Source organism: Bombina bombina, chromosome 6, assembly GCF_027579735.1.
Source record: "Bombina bombina isolate aBomBom1 chromosome 6, aBomBom1.pri, whole genome shotgun sequence".
In the NCBI taxonomy this organism is placed as follows: Eukaryota; Metazoa; Chordata; class Amphibia; order Anura; family Bombinatoridae; genus Bombina; species Bombina bombina.
Window position 1 is genome coordinate 466870403 of NC_069504.1, and position 20124 is coordinate 466890526.

General features: G+C 37.8%; 1 protein-coding gene across 2 annotated transcripts in view; it reads right to left on the reverse strand.

Moving 5' to 3' along the window:
* Window positions 1-20124, reverse strand: part of MYOT (myotilin) — a 206454-nt gene that overhangs the window by 170438 nt on the left and 15892 nt on the right. For both annotated transcript variants that reach the window (XM_053717252.1, XM_053717253.1), the window contains 2 exons: window positions 13546-13599; window positions 11418-11535 (listed from right to left, as the gene is read on the reverse strand). In XM_053717252.1, coding sequence (XP_053573227.1) covers window positions 11418-11535; window positions 13546-13553 — 126 coding nt within the window. In that variant the 5' untranslated portion in view covers window positions 13554-13599. The remainder of the gene's footprint in view (window positions 1-11417; window positions 11536-13545; window positions 13600-20124) is intronic.

Genomic DNA, 20124 nt, shown 5'->3' on the forward strand with positions numbered 1-20124 from the left:
ACAGGGAGTTTGGTCTGTCACTGTGAAGCGGGGGTAACCCTTACACTACCTGATCGATACAACATCATACCTGATGTTTTAAAGCATGTTATTCCAAACAATTTAGGAATGTTAGGTGATTTGATTTATGCCCTTTATGGCTTAAAACCAGACTCTGCATCAACTATGTAATTTTCCATGGGAGTTTTGCCATGGATCCCCCTCCGGCATTCCACAGTCCAGGTGTTAGTCCCCTTGAAAAAACTTTTCCATCACTATTGTGGCCAGAAAGAATCCCTGTGGGTTTTAAAGTTCGCCTGCCTATTGAAGTCAATGGCGGTTCGCCGGTTTGCGAACAGTTATGGAAGTTCCAGTCCGCCGTTCGCGAACCAAAATTGTTAGGTTTGCAACATCACTATCAGTTACACGGCGCACTTTTATAAGACCTATATGCGCATTTCCTGCCTTCTTCCCCACCTTATTAACCCTGATTAAATAGGATTTGTGCCCTATAGAAAGGGCCCGGATAACACCAGACGTTTACTAAATATACTAAGCCCATCCTCTAAATATGACAAGCCCTTGTCGGTTATCTCCCTAGATGCAGAGAAGGCTTTTGACTGAATACTTTGTGACTACCTTTGGTAGGTCCTCGGGAACTTTAAATTTCCAAGTGAGATGATAACAGCTGTCAGAGCCCTTTATTCTGCCCCCTGTCATCCTTGCTGTTTGCATTAGCAATAGAACCACTAGCTGAGCAAATTAGAACTGACCATCATAAGATAGCCTTGTTTGCAGACAACGTCACAATTTTCTCCTCAGACCCTGTGCATACCTTCCCCAGGCTTATGAAAGTCCTTGACTCTTTCGTATGCCCATTCTTTTTATAAATTAAACCTCTCCAAAACAGAGATCTACACTCAAGTTATTTTGCCTACCCACTTGCAACATTTGCATTCTAGCTATAGCTTTGCCTGGTTAGATAAATTTGTTTTACATCTAGCAGTTTCGCCCAAATATTAAAAAACAATTATCTACCCCTCCTGGAGGAATTTAGAACTCTCAAAATTAAATGGAATCTGTCCCACATCTCCTGGCTAGGTAGAATAGCTACATTAAAAATGTCTTTCTTGCCCAAACTCACATACCTCTTTTGTTGTCTTCCAATTAGAGTCCCCAAAAATATCTTTTTACAATTTCAAAGTGAACTGACAAAATACATTTGGCAAAATAAACTTCCCAGAGTGGCACATAAAATCCTCCAAATATTGCCCACAGGCCTCGACTAGATAGGTTTAAATGTGTTAACAAGTCTGAATTCGGGAAGAATCGGACCCTCTCCAACTTCATGATGGATCTTGGGCTCTCGGATGTTTGGCGTGCACAATTTCCCGATGTAAGAGCATTTACATGTGAATCGAAAACATTTAACACACTTTCCCGTATAGATATGTTTCTGGGGTCAGAACTCCTATTAAATCAAGTTATTAATACAGGCATCAGAGATATAATTATTTCTGACCATGCAATTATCTCGCTACTAATTAAAATGGGCGCAAATTCTGGGCCTATTTTTCCAGACTTGCTTTCCCTTCCTATCTAATAAATAATTTACAATTTACCAACTGGATGAGAGAGAAGTGGAATGAATATAAGAATAATAATATTACCTTCTGGTTTAAACCAGAAATATTCTGGGAAGCATTTAAGGCGACCATTAGGGGTGAAATAAGAGCATATCTATGCAGGTTAAAAAGAAAATGTAAGGCCCGAGAAACTCAGCTAACAAATCAAATTAGGAACGCCTACGAGGTATATATTAAAGACCCTACTAAACAAACCTGGGATAACTATTCTGAGAAAAAAAATGAAAGGGACCTATATATTAAACATAAGACTACCCAAGAAGACTTAAAACTGAGAGCTAGATATCAAGGGAATTATGGGAGATCCGCCAGGTACCTCTCTAATCTAATTAAACATAGACAGAGTAATAGAAGAATTCATAAAATCAGAGTGGCGGGTAAAAATATCACTAACCCCGCGGAAATTAAAGAAGCTTTCTATGAATTCTATAAAGAGATTTATAAGAAGGAAGAAATAAATAACCAAAATAAATTAAATTTTTGGAATAGTCTTAAAATACCCAAGATATCCAGTCAAGAGCTTGATTCATTAAATGCACCGATCACAGTGGAAGAAGTCACAAAGCAGATCAATGTGGCCAAAATCTCTAAAGCGCCTGGCCCTGATCAATTGCCAATGGAACTATACAAAATTCTATTGGAATATGTTCCGGATTTTCTGGCGAACCTGTTTAATTGCTATTATATAGAAAATAAGAAACCATCTAGATACTTTTCGGCATCTTTAATTACCCTTATACCGAAAAAGAATAAAGATCCAGAAAATATGGCGGCATATAGGCCCATATCACTATTAAATTGTGATTATAAGATTTTTACGTCGATTTTAGCAAATAGACTGAAAAGCTGTATTGGAAATCTGGTCCATTCGGATCAAGTAGGTTTTATGCCAGGTAGAAATGTGTCCAAAATCATACGTCGAGTCTTGACAGTCTTAGACTTTTTCTGGTCAGAAAATAAGGGTAAAACTTGCCGAGAAAGATCTAACATGGCCCTAGTGGCGATTGATGCCGAAAAGGCCTTTGACCTCATTAATTGGGATCATCTATTTTGTTCCTTAGCAACTTTTGGATTTAAGGGTAACTTCTTAACAATGATCCATACAATTTATCAAAACCCAATCTCTAATCTATTAATAAATTCTGAACCCTCTCCAGATATTATTCTCGTTCTCACCCCTTTTGTTTAATTTGGTGTTAGAGCCTTTTGCGGTCAAATTAAGGCAAGATTTACCAGGGATAATGATTGGTAAAAGTAAAACCGTTCTTACTCTATATGCGGACGATTTACTTATATTTATGAATGAATCAGATCTATCCATACAACACTTTTTGGCCCTAGCTAAACAATTTGGGTCCTTCGCGGGCTATAGGATCAACCCAGAAAAATCAGAAATGTTATGGTTTACTCAAAATGACACTCCACCGGGTAGATACCCCTTTAAATTGGTAGACTCTATAAACTATCTAGGGATCAAAATACATAAAGACCCCAACGTATGGTATGATTTGAATTTTACACCTTATTTCTCCAAATATAAACAAGAGTTGGACAGGTGGATGTCGCTTCCAATTTCACTATCTGCGCGAGTTGCCATGGTTAAGGCTCTTTTTTTTCCTCAGCTTCTCTACTTACTTCAAAATTTGCCGCTTCTGATTAAAAGTAAAGATGTGACCTTATTTAACAATCTCACAGCAGGGTTCTTATGGAACCAAAAACACAGACGGATATCAGTACAAAATCTAACTTTACATACAAACATGGGAGGCCTGGCGCTTCCAAATCTTAAATACTATAATTTAGCTATATTAAGCAAATACATTTTAGACTGGATCACAGAAACAGAGTATTCAACCAATCTACACCTGGAAACGGAAGTTGTGACTCCATTCATACTGAGAGCCCTGATCCATCTGGATAAGAGGGAGATACCTAAACAGCTGGTTAAGATGGGGACTCTGCTGAATCCTATCCTGGCCTGGCATAAGCTGTGTGATGAGCTAAAAATTAATTGGAAATCCTCTAAATATCTGCCCATTCGAGGCAACCCTAAATTTCCAGCTGGAATTTCTTCCAGGATTTTTAAAGTATGGTTCAATAAAGAATTAAAGGATTTGATCCAAATCAGGGATAATAGGCTAGATATGGCTAAGTCATTCTCGGATCTTCAGAGTGAATTTGGGATCCATAAACATATTTTCTATGCATACTTGCAATTGAGACATATGTATGAAGAACTGTGGCAGGATAACAAAACTGACTGGAAATTTGGAGATATTAATCCTGTAATCAATATTTACAGACAAGGTATTAGGTCTATTTCTCTTTTGTATAATCTACTGATTCAGAAAGCCGGCCAGACCCGTCTTGAAGTTTTAGTCGAGAAATGGAAAATATACTTTCCCCAGCTTACTTGGGTAGAAATTGAGGACAGTTTCAGAAGAATAGGGAAAACAACCAGTATAATATCCTGGAGAGAATCACACTGCAAACGTCTTAACTTGATATACGTCACCCCCGCACATCTTAAAAAATGTTATCCTCTTGACAATAATGTTTGCTTGAAATGTGGTAATTTGAATGCAGATATTATGCACTGCTTCTGGAATTGCCCAATAATTTATCAGTTTTGGAATAAGATAAATCTCTGGTTATCCCTCAGTTTAGAAGTCCCAAGTAAGATAGGCCCATTAGAGGTCTTTTTAAATAAGCATTACAAGACAATTAATACAACTATACTGGCTGCTCGTAATACAATTTTATTAAACTGGAAATCTAATGGATCTATATCTTTTCAAAAATATAAATCGGCGGTGGCCAATATAATTATTATGGAACAATATTCTAGTGATTTATTTATAGAAGGGAATCTGGAGAAATATCTTCAAAAATGGTTGGGTATAATAAAATCCTATCCCGCCTCAATCCAAGATCAATTAATTTCTGGTATAAAGAAAACAACTTTTTTTGACACCCTGGTGCAGTTAGGCAGCTTACCATCTGAATGGGCGTAAACTTGCCACCCTAGAGTACGGCAAGTCATAACATACCCTGGAATGTGGGAACGAGGATGGCGGTGGGAGATTTGGAGGGACTCTTTCTTTTTTTTTTTTCTTTTTTTTTCTCATCTTGTTATGTCTTGTTTTGTTTAGTTTGATTTGGGGGGGCTGTTAAACATAAGAATAAAAATCCACCAACATCAATTTAAAGCCAATGCAAAACTGGAAATAAGAGAAAGGAAAAAAGGAGAAAAGAGAAGGAAAAATTGTAGAATAGAAGAGATCGCATTCAGTGTGGGGCAATGGTTATTGCCGGTATGCTGTATATTTTCTTTTTCTTTTTTCTTTTTTTTTTTTTCCTTTCTCTTTTTTTGAAGAAATTTAATGTATCCACCTCTTGCTAGGCAAAGTACAATCATATATCCAGATAATTAAGCTGGTACATATAGGTATATATATATTTTTTTTTTTTTGCAATTGGATATAGTATTTGTTAAGTTTTGTTTCGAACTACCCTGCGTGGTAAGATGAATATATGCATGTAACACAATTCTTTTCTGTCATAGATAATGTCTGGATAATTTGTTGGTTTATAAATAAATAATAATAAAAATAAATAAAAAATCCTCCAAACCCCTAAGCAAACAGGCGGTCTAGCATCGTCTTTTGTGATTAAGTATTATGAAGGTGCTATGCTCACCCATGTTGTGCATTTAGGAGTTCTCCAATCACTGAGCACATGGAGATCCATAGAGCAAGCTTCTTTACCCCACAACATCCATCTTCGCAATCTAATTTCGAGCCCACCACATTGTCGCAGAAACTTAGAGATAGTCAACCCTACAGTTTACGAATGTCTCTCTATGTAGGACAAACTCAGACACTACCCACTTGTTGCACCACATCCCTCCTCCATAATCTCCATGGCTGGATTACTTACTGGCTTACCAGAAACACATCCTGATAAATGGTCTCAACTGGGCATTAGGAGGGTCTCAGACCTTTTGTCACACCCCCCACTAAACCAATTTTGCCAATTTGCTCAGCTAGTGGTGGACAACACCCAAGTTACCCCATACTTATCCTTCGAATGCCACAGAATCAAAAGCTACTTACTTAGTTGGGGCTTTAAGCCAGGGCTATCCCATCCTCTTATGCCATGGGAAACCATTTGGAGCCAAGGCAATAGACTACACAGGCCTCTTTCCATGCACTACTTACTCATTGGGGGTGTTTCGCCCTCCAAACCACTGCCCCACCTTCAGCGCTGGGAGACACTACTGGGAACCCATATACCCCCACAAACTTGGAAATGTACACTAGAACTGACCAAAAAGGCAGTCCATTGTATAACCTCTTTTGGCGGGGATGTGGACAGACAGGTAACATTATGCACATTTGGTGGGAATGCCCTAAATTTGCCCCTGTGGAACACATGCTTTCTCACTCTTTCCAACATGGGTATAACCTTGCCTAAGAAACCATCTCTAGCCCTTTTACATATAGGCACTCACGCCTTACTAAAACACCATGCATACCTATGTATATACCTCTTTACGTCAAAAATGCCATAGTTAATTCATGAAAGATGGAAACCCCGCCAAAATGGTCTAGACTTCTTATTAATAATAATAATAATAATAATAATAATAATATAGACATTTTCAATAAATTAGATAACTCAGATCTCTGAATTCATTTGGGCCGACTGGAAAGATAAATATGACACAGAGTAGAAACCCAATGTCTTAACCACAGACTGACATAACTTAATTTGACAGTGATCAGATCTCAGATTGGATACCCCATCTTGCTGCTACGTAAATATAGTTACCCCTCCCCCCTCTCCCCTTAACATATAAACTCCAAATAAAGGGACTACTTAGTCCTTCATCAGATTTTCACTCAAATCTTTTGTGTTCAATTATGAGCCTGTCTATCAGGCCTACATTACCCTTGATATTGTTTTGAATGTTAAATGTCATGTAACACTGTTATGGTTTGACAACTTATGTACCTTGTCTATTCATACCAGTTTTCTGTTATGATTGTTGTAAACTTAATAAAAAACTAAAAATAAAAAAATTCAGTTGTTTATTAGACTGTCTCCCACCTCTGCCATTCCACTTAGAAAAAACATTTTTTTCCAAGTAGTGACGCGTTCACCGCTCATCCAATGTTTGTGTGAATCATACATCAAGAATCTGATTACCAACTGTCTCTCTGCAATTTTATCTTGGATGTCCTCCAATTCAATCTGTCTAAAACTGAGCTGCTTCTTATTACCTCCTCTCTGAGACAGCCAACACCTGACCATTCTCTTACAGTTGGAGACTCTATTCTCAACAACTCGCCCCTGGTCCGCAGTCTTGAGATCACACTTGACTCTAAACTCACATTCACTCCACATATTCAAGCTCTTACTAAATCCTGCCGTGCACACCTATGCAACATTTCCATAATTAATCCTTTCCTTACTTAAGAAACTTAAAAAATACTAAATTATTCCCTCATTTCGTTACGCATTGACTACTGCAATCTACTTCTTAATGGCCTCTCCAAACACCGCCTCTCGCCCCTCCAACCTATCATGAATGTTTCAACTAGACTCATCTATTCAAGTTGCGATCTACATCAGCTCTGCCAATCTCGACACTGGCTCTCTATACACTTTACAATACAATTCAAAGCATTAACAATAACCTATAAAGCCTTACTCCCAACTATGAGGTAGATTATGAGTTGAGCGCTATTTATTGCTCCAGCTTGCTTACTCCGCAAAAACTACAGGGGGTGCAGAGGTCGCAACTGCTACTGGGCCCCTGAGGGTGGGGGCCCAGCTTTAAAAATATATATATTTTTTTTCTTCAATAAAAAAACGTTGACCTCCCACTGCCTGCACTGATATCATGTGAGTGTGACCTGATGCTTTACTAGTGTCTCTGACAACAGGGGTTAGTGTTTCTGTTTTACCCATTGGTGTTTATGTGTGTGTGTGTGTATGTGACTGTGTGTGTATTTATGCATGCATGTGTGTGTATATGTTTGTGGAACCAGCAAATGACAGACCCTTTTTAGGCCCTTCTTAGATTCTTGCACCTGGGCCCTGTGGTTTCTAGTTACGCATCTGCAGCTAGAAGTAAGATTTTTGCGTGTGTCAGTTATGGCGCATATTACAAGTTGAAAGGAAGAAGCTTTCACTCACGTGCTAACCCGACGCGCGCAAAACGCCAAAGTTAAAATATCGTGACTACCTTAACATATTCCCCCATAGACTTAAATGAATCAAGAAAAGTGGGGGGAAAATTAAAATCGAACAAGTCGCGCAAACCCGATCAAATGTTCTCAATTGCGCTAACACGACATGAAATATGAATATTTCACACTCCAATATTCTTGACATGAAAGAATATATTCTATTTATTCATTAAATATTTCTATATATATATATCTGATGTTTTTTTGGTACAATTTAATTTCTATACCTATATATATATATATAAAAAAATATATATTTTTGTTTGAAATATACAGATATGTAGAGGAATACTGTATGTATTTTAAAATACTTAGATCATAGTCCCCTAGGTGCAGAACATTGGAATGTGAAATATTTACAGTACACACACAGTTAAATACTAAATTACTAATATTAAATATGAATGCAGCATAAACATGATTTTTCCTGTTTTCAGCTACCTCGCTGCAAAGGGCTCCAATGCACACACACATACTGTATGTGTATATATATATATATATATATATATATATATATATATATATGTGTGTGTGTGTGTGTGTGTGTGTGTCTGTGTGTGTACATATGTATTTATGTGTTTATATGTGTATATATGTCTGTAAATATATATTATATACATATAAATACGTATGCACACACATATAAACATTTGTTTAAGACAGTGTTATTATGAGTGTAACTGTACTTTTTAATGTATTTTTAATGTGTTTTTATTTGAGCGTAACAGCTGACCAGAGCTCTGAAGTCATGCTAACCAGACGCGCATTAATTTCAATTGTGCTCGAGCAAACTTTCAACTTGTAATACGTGTGCTACTTTCCAACATATGCTAACACCCGCAATAAAACCCCTTATCGCTCAGGCACAACTGTTAGCGTGCCACTCGTAATCTAGCCCTATATTTCCACTCTCATCTTCAAATATTCACCGAGCCGTCCTCTTCAAACAAAACTGAATTAAGTCTCTCCACTCCTATTATCTCTACGTCCCCCTCTCGCCTCCAAGACTTCTCACGCACTGCTCCTGTGCTCTGGAGCTCTCTCACCCACTCCATCAGACTGTCTCCAGCCTTGTATATCTTTAGACGTTCTTTGAAAACCCACCTGTTTAGAGAGGCTTACTATCTCACTGTTTTTCATCCTACCAAAAAAAACCTTGAACTTCCTTGACTCACTGCTGCAACTACAATCCATGTGATAAGCTACCCCAAACCTTATGTCTCTGCACCATCAACCTGTAGATTGTAAGCTCTATGGAGCAGGGCCCTCCTCCTTCTGTACTAGTTTTGTTTAGTCTGTTATGTTTTTTGTATCTTATCTTATCACAAATATTTGTCATTGTATTCCCCTATCTCTCTACCCAGCGCTACGGAATGTTTGCAGCTCTATACAAATAAACAATAATAATTATCACTCCTGAGCAGAGAGCTTAAAAGACCACAAATGTCACAAATAAACTTCCATGATTCAGCACACATTAATTATATCCAATATCTAAATATGCACAATCATTTCATATGCACATGCTTGTGCGTTGTCTATTTATTATGCATTTATTGATTATGGTATTTTACTGTGTTGAGTGGCCCTTTAAGTTAATTGGACCCTTAAACAGAGCCAGGAGCTAAATAGCTAAATAGAGAAGAAGTAGGCAAGGATGAAATGAAGTGATGTGAACTTTCAAGTAATCATTTTGCAGTAAGAATTGCAGCAATGCAGGACAGATGCAGGACAGATTGTTGAAAGTTATTAATTAATTGCATTTTCCTTTTAATGCTGCATATTATCCTGACAGGTCCTGACTGGAGTAATAAGTGGAAACACTGAATAAAAAAAGAATCTATAATAATGAAGTAAAATATTTATAACAGAACATAGCAGGCAGATTAATAGTTTATGTACAGAATGCTGTTCCATGTAAGTATATGTGTATGTACAGTATAACTCATGTACATTAATTTACGTATGAAGACCTGACCTGTGGTCAAGTGAGTGAAACATAAGGTCACAGCATTTTGTAAATAAGACATTCAAGATGATTTTGCATTCAAAATCTTACTTAAAATAGTCTTTCATTTGTAGAGTGATACTTTAAATTTAGAGCAAATTAAGGCTCTGTTTCTCTAAAGGTCTTACTCTCAGCTCAGGTGAGATTCTCTAAAAAGGCCTGTCACTGCTATAAGATTTTCCAAACAAAGCTGAAAGAGCAATTTTTTCCTTTGGAGCTGTGTATTACATTGAGCACCATAGACAACATTTCTGAGTGTGAAGTAGTGATAGTAATGCCCAATAAAATTAGTAGTTTACTTTCTCAAAGTACAATGTAAACCAGATTATGTGAAATGAGAATGATCAAGAACTTTAACATTTGAAAACAGTGCCACGAAAGTGCTTGGAACAGTATTATTAAATTATCCCTATGCTAAGTACACAAGGGGGCCAATTTATTAAAGTGCGGACGGACATGATACGATGAACGATGTCATACGTATGTCCGCCACACATCGATACGCTGTCGGCATTTATCATTGCACAAGCAGTTCTTGTGAACTGCTTGTGCAATGCCGCCCCCTGCAGATTCGCTGCCAATCAGTGGCTAGCAGGGGGTGTCAATCAGCCCGATCGTATAGGATCGGGCGGATTGATGTCCGCAGTCTCTGAGCAGGCGGACAACTTCATAACTTCTGTTTCCAGCGAACCTGATAATTTGGCCCCAAGGAGTTTTTGTGGAGCAAATGCATTTAAAAAATCTTAGAGAAATAAGTCATTGTGGGGTTTTCAAATTATTTGGAATGAATTTGAATTGAAAAATATAATGATATATACATACATAAATATACATAAAAACATTTGCAAGATAATTCTGATTGGTTGGAATTGGATCCCACAGTTCTTTTGTGGCTTTACAGTGACCTTTGCACTGTACTTTGCTTTACAAGAATTGAACAGCAGTTGATTCAGTTTTACTAATTAAAATGGTAAATGTTTGAATCTATATTAATGGGTTTAGCAATGTGTGCAATGTTGTTACATAAAAAAAGGATCCTGGTGGATTAGAATGGTGCTCTACATTATTTAAATATAAAAAGTTAAAACAGATTCTATTGATGAATTGACTGTAATTTATATGCTATAGGCATGTGTTCTGCTTTCTCATACATATGTAACAGAATCCTCACAATAGGACACAAAAAGATAGCATCTCATTGTTAGCCATTCAACAGATTATCTTTGATAACTGTTTATATTTTATAACTATAATCTTACTCTTAAAAATACAGCATTTTATTTCAGATATAATAGAGAATGTCTATTTTGCAACTTAGCATAAAAGTTAATTTTAAATCACATATATCCCAGGAATATAAATGTACGAATTTATTATAAATCTAACCTGCATCTACAGTATGGTAAATAATATTACATTTAAAAATCTGTTAGTTAGATTATACTTCATTTGAGTTTTGGCACAATCTATTGTATTCGTGTAAATTCAGAATAGTTCCATGAATTGTTTTCACACAAACTTATGTACTTTTTTAGTGTCCAACTGAATGGGCTGAATTAGTTTTGAAGAACTCTGGGACTCTCTGGAAACTTCCTTAAAGGATGAACCAATAGTAAGAGAAACGCTGGTTGTTTTCCTCTTTGTCCTAGAAAAGAAAGAAGATATAAGTCATTAACATTAACAGATAGATGGATAAATAGACACACAGAGAGGCAGACAGAAAGACACAGAGACAGACAAACATCATTTAATGCCAATACTGATGAGTTCAGGAAGTTTTCATAACGAAAAATGGTTTTGGTTTTCGGTTTTCTTTAATAAAGACACTAAATAGTATCTCACTACGGGATGTTTATTTTTACTCACATGAATGTATTATATTTTGCTGTATTTGTGAAAAAATTACTTTAAACACTTTTCACCCAAAGAACAAAGTATTGATCTAATATGGAACTATTCATTAAAATTATTATTGTGTTAAAATTAGTATTTTCTTTTCATCTAAAAAAGGACATTTTCAAATGTGCTAAAGTTTTTTTTATGTTTGTGGGGTGTTTTGCTATTCGCCAATAGAAATGAAAAGTTGTCTTTCTCAGCCAATAAGCAGTTGTGCGCAAACACTGTTCTGTTAGTTTCAAATATAAATAAAAAGCTTTACTTAACTTTTTATCATGAAAAAATATTTGAATACATTATTTTTATTTTGAATGTCCTTTTTATTTTATGGATCCAGCTTTTTTTCCCACTGGAATATCAGTGCTCAGTTACTGTATTGGATTTTTCTGTTATTTGTCATTTATATTTGTTTGTTTTATGACGTAGATATTAATTTAATTAGATCAGATTCAAAATTGTTATTGTTCTTGGGTGTGTTTTATTTGTTATCTGTTGGTTGCTTTAATATGTATGATCTATTTGTGATGTGTGAGTTTACAGCTTACAGAGCACTTTTCTAATTGAACTGGCTGTGGGCAAAGGATGAAAATTCTGGATATTCAAGATATTACAAAAAAACTAAATCTCAGACACTATTTGCATTTTTACCAAATCATTTAATCTCCTAAAGTGTTCAAGAACAGCAGAATGCATAAAGAAAACATTCCTATTAAAGGGACACTCAAGTCAAAATTAAACTTTCATTATTCAGATAGAGCATGCAATTTTAAACAACTTTCCAATTGACTTCCATTAACAAAATGTGCACAGACTTTTGATATTTATACCTTTTTGAGTTACCATCTCCTACTGAGCATGTGCAAGAATGTACATATATGCACTTGTGATTGGTTGATGGCTGTCACATGATACAGGAGGAGTGGAAATAGACATACATTTATATTTAATTTGTGTTTAGTATATATGCTTTAAAATAATATGATTTATTTTTGGTTATACCAAGAGGTGCTAAGAAGAGTCATTGGGGCATATTTAGCAATATGCGAGCGGACATGATACAAAGTAGCATATCATGTCCGCCGCACATCAATAAACATTGATAAATGCCGACAGCATACGATACCCCTGCTTCATAACTTCTGAAGGCTCGTCGGAAACAAGGAACATCAAGCTCTGTACAGAGCTTAATAAATATGCCCCATTGAGTCTTTAGTCCAATCTCTGCTGAGTTGTTCAACTCTGATATATTGGTCACACAAAAAAAGATTCAGATAGAGCATACATTTTTAAACAACTTTCTAATTTACTCTATTATCTTATTTGGTTTGTTCACTGTCTATCCTTTGTTGAAAAGCATACCTTAGTAGGCTCAGGAGCTAGCTGCTGATTGGTGTCTGCACGTGTATGTCTCTTATCATTGGCTTACCAATGTATTCAGTTAGCTCCCAGTAGGGCATGGCTTTTACCTCAATAAAAGATATCAAGAGTATGAAGCAAAATTGACAATGGAAGTAAAATGGAAAGTTGTTCAAAACTGTAAAAGCTATATCTGAACATGAAAGATTTTGGTGTTTCCCTTTAATATATAGGTCTAACAAGAAAGGTTGTGTAAGTTTTCCTTGTGTTTTTAGTTTGTTTACTATATTTCTATCAGCTGCCCTGTTTATCCAGTGTTATATAAATATTGTACCCATAAAATATGGTGATACTAGAATAGTATAGGTCACAGTTTATATTTCTAACTTGATGAAATACTTACTGTGACATGTTTCCTTATCACAGGTAAGTAGAGGAAGACTTGTTTAGAAATGATCTGCAATGAGAAATGTAAGACTGAGATTAGAAAAATTATAAATAAATTAGAAAAAATTATTATTATCATTATTATCAGGTATTTGAAGCGCTGTAAACATAGTCGGTGTACAGGATAGCTTTTGCAGGGATCAAGTGGGTAGAGGGCCCTGCCGAGAGTGTCACTGTTGTAGTCGGCTCTTATGAAGGCGATCTGCAAACAGCTGGGCTCATAGGCTTACATTCTAAGGGGTTCAAGGGGAAAGCAATGGAGTTAGGAAAGGTTAGTGTTGGTTGTAAGCATCCCTGAATCGTAGAGTTTTTAGGGAGCGCTTGAAGCTGTTAAAACTAGGGGAGAGTCTTGTGGAGCGAGGCAGGGAGTTCCACAAGATGGGGGCCAGTCTGGAGAAGTCCTGTAGTCGGGAATGTGAGGAAGTAACAAGAGAGGAGGAGATCCTGAGCTGATAGAAGGGGACGGGAGGGAGAGTATCTGGAGACAAGTTCTGAAATGTAGGGGGGAGCAGTGCAGTTGAGAGCTTTATATGTCAGAGTGAGGATTTTGTGTTTAATCCTAGAGGCAAGAGGAAGCCAGTGAAGGTATTGGCAGAGAGGAGAGGTGCAGCAGATGAAGATCGACGAGTAAGGAAGATGAGCCTGGCAGAGGCATTCATAATGGATTGTAAAGGAGCTATGCGGCAGCTAAGTAGACCAGAGAGGACGGAGTTGCAGTAGTCGAGGCGGGAAAGGATGAGAGAGTGGATTAAAATCTTAGTTGTATCTTGTGTAAGGAAATGTCTAATTTTAGCAATGATTTTAAGGTTGAAGCGGCAGGCTTTTGCCAAGGACTGAATGTGAGGAGTGAAGGAAAGGTCTGAGTCAAGTGTTACCCCAAGAAATCGGGCATGCGGGGTAGGAGTAATTATGGAATTATCAACAGTTATAGAAATTTTGGGGGTGGAGACATTGGAAGAAGGGGGAAAAATAAGGAGTTCAGTTTTGGAGAGATTTAGCTTAAGGTAGTGAGAGGACATCCAAGATGAGAAATGAGAAAGACAGTTAGTGACACGGGTTAGTAAGGAAGGACGTAGGTCTGGTGCAGAGAGGTAGATTTGGGTGTCATCGGCATACAAATGATATTGAAACCCATGGGACTTTATTAAGGAACCTAATGATGACGTGTAGATTGAAAACAGAAGGGGACCGAGGACAGAGCCTTGAGGTACCCCAACAGAAAGTGGTAACGGGGCAGAGGATGCTCCGGAGAAGTCTACACTAAATGTACGGTTAGTTAGATAGGAAGAGCTGTGTCACAGATGCCGAAGGATTGGAGGGTTTGGAGCAGTAGAGGGTGGTCAACAGTGTCAAAGGCTGCAGACAGGTCAAGGAGGATAAGCAGAGAGAAGTGGCCTTTGGATTTTGCTGTAAGTAGGTGGTTGTTAACCTTGACAATTGCTGTCTCTGTAGAGTGATGGGGATGAAATCCAGATTGCAGTGGGTCAAGAAGAGAGTTTAGTGTAAGGAAATGGGATAGACGTGTGTGTACTAGCTTTTCTAGGAGCTTTGAGGCAAGAGGGAGTAGGGAAATAGGGTGGTAGTTGGATGGGGAGGTTGGATCGAGGGAAGGTTTTTTGAGGATAGGTGTGACCAGTGCATGTTTTAGAGATGAGGGAAATATACCAGTGCTGAGGGAGAGGTTGAAAATGTGTGTAAGTATGGGGGTGAGGGTAGAAGAGAGGGAGGGGAGTAGCTGTGAGGGAATGGGGTCAAGGGGACAGGTAGTGAGGTGGGAGGACAGTATAAGAGCAGAAACCTCATCCTCGTTAACAGGGGCAAAAGAGCTGCATTTTTTGATATTTGGGTTTTGGATGATTGTGAGCTTTTGAGGGGGTGGGAGATTGGTAGTATGTTGAGAGCTGATTTCACTTCTGATGGAATCAATTTGTTTTTGAAGTGGCTGGCAAAATCTTGAGCTGAGAGAGAGGTTGTATTAGGAGGTGGGGGTGGGCGGAGAAGAGTATTGAACGTGGAGAACAGACGTTTTGGGTTAGAGGAAAGAGTAGAGATGAGATTAGAGAAGTATTGTTGCTTATAGAGATTAAGGGCAGAGTAGTAGGAGTTCAGGATGAACTTGTAGTGAAGAAAGTCAGCTGAACTCCGAGATTTCCTCCAGTGTCGCTCAGCAGTACGGGAACATCTGCGTAGGTACCATGTCAGAGGAGTATGCCAGGGCTGAGGATGAGAGTGTGGTTTTAGAGCTATGGTTGGAGGGGCCAGATTGTCAATGACCAATGTAAGGGTGGAGTTATAGTGGCAGATAGATTGGTCAGGGCAGGAAAAGGAGGTGATGGATGAGAGGAGAGGTTTGAGAGAGCTAGCGAGCTGTTGCAGATCTAGTGACAGTGCTTCTGTGAAATTTGGTGTGAGGGGTAGAGGGAGGGGGAGTTGTAGGTAGGGAAGTGATGTTGCAAGTTAGGAGATGGTGGTCAGAGAGAGGAAAAGGGGACTTTGTTAAATTTGAGATAGTGCATCGATAGATGAAAATCAGGTCAAGGGAATGACCATCTTTTTGAGTGGGAGAGTCAGTCCATTGTGACAGGTCGGAAGAGGAAGTGAGTTGAAGGAGTTGTTTTGCAGAGGAGGCAGTGGGATTGTCAAGAGGGATGTTAAAGTCGTCAAGAATGAGGACAGGGGTGTCTGAGGAAAGGAAATAAGGAAGCCAGGCAGCAAAGTGATCTAAGAATTGAGTTGGGGAGCCAGGGGGGCGGTATATGACTGCAACACGTATAGAGAGGGGAGAGAATAACCAAATCATGTGTGCTTCAAATGAAGAAAATGTGAGTGAAGAGAAGGGCTGTATTTGTTGAAAGGTGCAGCAAGAGGAAAATAAAATACGAACACCACCTCCTTGTCTATTGCCAGACCTAGGAGTGTGGCTGAAATGGAGACCCCCATGTGACAGTGCAGCAGTGGATGCTGTGTCTGAAGTAGAGAGCCAGGTTTCTGTAAGAGCCAGAAGGTTAAGAGAGTGGGAGATAAAGAGATCATGGACAGAAGTGAGCTTGTTGCAAACAGAGCGAGAGTTCCAGAGTGCACAAGTGAAGGGGGAGGTGGTTTTAGATGTAAGAGGAATGTGGTTAAAGTTACCATAGTTTTGTTTATGAAGTCTATTGAAAGGCACACAGGGATGTGAAAGGCTAGGAGGTTGTGAGGGACCAGGATTAGGGGAGATGTCGCCAGCAGCTAGTATGAGCAAGAGGGAGAGTGACATGAGATGAGAAGCAGATTTGCAGTAGTGAGACCGTTTTTGGGCTGAAGTGCAGGGGGGAGAGAGAGTGTTTAGGAATAGGTAAAATTCATGAGTACAAAAGTAAGGTGAGTTTAAGAGAGAAGGGCTAATGAACAGTGCAGGTGGAGAGGGAGAATGAGTAATTGAGTAATGTAGTTTGTTATAGAGACAAGAGGTAGCAAAAAGGAGTAGGAAGATATTGAGCATTATTATGAAAGTGGGAACCAAGTAAACACATAAGACACAGTGTTACAGCAGCACTTGCAAAAGGATACAATGAGATACATAAAACACAGTATTACAAGAATACTTGCCTTGTGTCTTGCCCCTTGCCCAATCCTTGTTCAATTCTTGTATAATTCTGAAATTATTGCCTCACTTATAAAATGTTCACTTAATTCTTGTATAATTCTAAAATTATTGCCTCACTTATAAAATGTTCACTTAATTCTTGTATAATTCTAAAATTATTGCCTCACTTACACAATGTTCACTTTGAAAATGTGAACATATGCTATTGTTAAAATGTACACTGCCCAGGCAATGCACCCACCCCTGTGCAATGCACCTCACAAACTAGTTTGAAATATATGCAGGCAGGGCAGTCAGCTGAGTCCACTAAATTTAGTTGATTGATAATCAAAGACAATTGGAAAGGCCAATTGGAATATTAGATTTTGGTCTGGTCAGGGTGAGATGAGTTAAGTAAACAGACAATAAAATTTGGAGGAGGTTAAAACTATGGCATAAGACAGCTATAAATTTTAGAATAAAAGCAAGTAAATAATAATAGCATAGTAAAAAATAAGTGATTTCCTATCACAGGATATATGAAAGTCAAGAGCCAAAGTATTGAGATACACGTCTCTTTCTATCAGCCCCAATATTATAAAAACAATGCATATTATCCACATAATAATCTTGTATGGGAAGTGAGCAGGCCACTTTAGTCACACAATAGTGGTCTGAATGTAGGACACCAGGATCAGAGTCAGAGATAATAATGTGTTTTTTGTAATACTCCTAGATCACTACTACTAGGACCTTGACCATATTTCCAAGCATAGAGCTGGTTAATTAAGGCCTGAAAAGGTTTTTTGCAGTTCAAGAAATCCCGTCAGTTCCTTATTACAATGTCTCCTGCAATTGATGCCATAATATACGTTATAGTCCAGTTCCCCCAAGATATAGCTGCACTGCACAAATATAAATACAAGGTCAGAAGACATTTTCATGGACTGTGAGGGAGTTAATGTTAGCAACAGTCTGATCTGTCAAAAGAAGATTTATATTTCAGAAGAATTAAAAACATTCGGCTAGATTACAAGTCTTGCGTTATGAGTAAAAAAGCAGCGTTAAGACTCATAACGCTGCTTTTTTACTACCGCTGCTATTACGAGTCTTGTAGGTACAGCTGTCCCGCACACTTTTTTGGCCTTACCGCAAATCAACATACGCAAATTGGACTTCCATAGCGCCGATATTACGAGCTTGTCCTGGGAAGACAAAAAGTGCACAGTACAGCCTATCCCGCAAGATTCGTACTGCATTTTAAAGTCAGTAGTTATGAGTTTTACACTACAAAGCCGTAGCATAAAACTCATAACTAAAGTGCTAAAAAGTACACTAACACCCATAAACTACCTATTAACCCCTAAACCGAGGCCCTCCCGCATCGCAAACACTAAAATAAAATTATTAACCCCTAATCTGCCGCTCCCGACATTGCTGCCACTATAATAAACATATTAACCCCTAAACCGCCGCACTCCCACCTTGCAAACATTAGTTAAATAATATTAACCCCTAATCTGCTGTCCCTAACATTTCCTACATACATTTATTAACCCCTAATCTACCGCCCCCAACGTCGCCGCCACTATATTAAATGTATTAACCCCTAAATCTAAGTCTAACCCTAACACCCCCTAACTTAAATTAATTAAAATAAATCTAAATAAAACTTACTATTAATTACTAAATAATTCCTATTTAAAACTAAATACTTAACTGTAAAATAAACCCTAAGCTAGCTACAATATAACTAATAGTTACATTGTAACTAGCTTAGGGTTTATTTTTATTTTACAGGCAAGTTTGTATTTATTTTAACTGGGTAGAATAGTTACTAAATAGTTATTAACTATTTAATAACTACCTAGCTAAAATAAATACAAATTGACCTGTAAAATAAAACCTAACTTGTCTTACACTAACACCTAACCTAACACTACAATTAAATAAATTCCCTAAATTAATTACAATTAGCTAAATTACAAAAAAACAACAACACTAAATTACAGAAAATAAAAAACAAATTACAAGATCTTTAAACTAATTACACTTAATCTAATACCTAATCTAATATCCCTATCAAAATAAAAAAAGCCCACCCAAAAAAAAAAAAAAAAAAACCTAGCCTAAACTAAACTACCAATAGCCCTTAAAAGTGCCTTTTGCGGGGCATTTCCCCAAAGAAATAAGCTCTTTTACCTGTAAAAAAAAATACAAACAACCATTCCAACAGTAAGACCCACCAACCACATAACCAATCCCCCAAATAAAACCCTAACTAAAAAAAAAACCTAAGCTCCCCATTGCCCTGAAAAGGGCATTTGGATGGGCATTGCCCTTAAAAGGGCATTTAGCTCTATTGCGGCCCAAAGCCCTAACCTAACAATAAAACCCACTCAATACACCCTTAAAAAATCCTAACACTAACCCCCGAAGATCCACTTACCTGGAGAAGTCTTCATCCAAACGGCAAGATGTCCTCAACGAATCCGGCAGAAGTGGTCCTCCAGACGGGCAGAAGTCTTCACCCAGACGGCATCTTCTATCTTCATCCTTCCGACGCGGAGCGGCTCCATCTTCAAGACATCAGGCATGGAGCATCCTCTTTAATTGACGTCTTCTTGCTAAATGAATGTTCCTTTAAGTGACGTCATCCAAGATGGCGTCCCTTAGATTCCGATTGGCTGATAGAATTCTATCAGCCAATCGGAATTAAGGTTGAAAAAATCCAAGAGGATTGAGCTTGCATTCTATTGGCTGATTGGAACAGCCAATAGAATGCGAGCTCAATCCTATTGGCTGATTGGATCAGCCAATAGGATTGAAGTTCAATATTGAAGTTCAATATATATGCAAAAAACAATCCTTTTTTTTTTTACATCCTTTTTTCCACTTTCAGATCCATATCCTAGACCTTTCAATACCTAGCACTCAAATGCAGTTTTGTAATATTTATGCAAAAAAAAA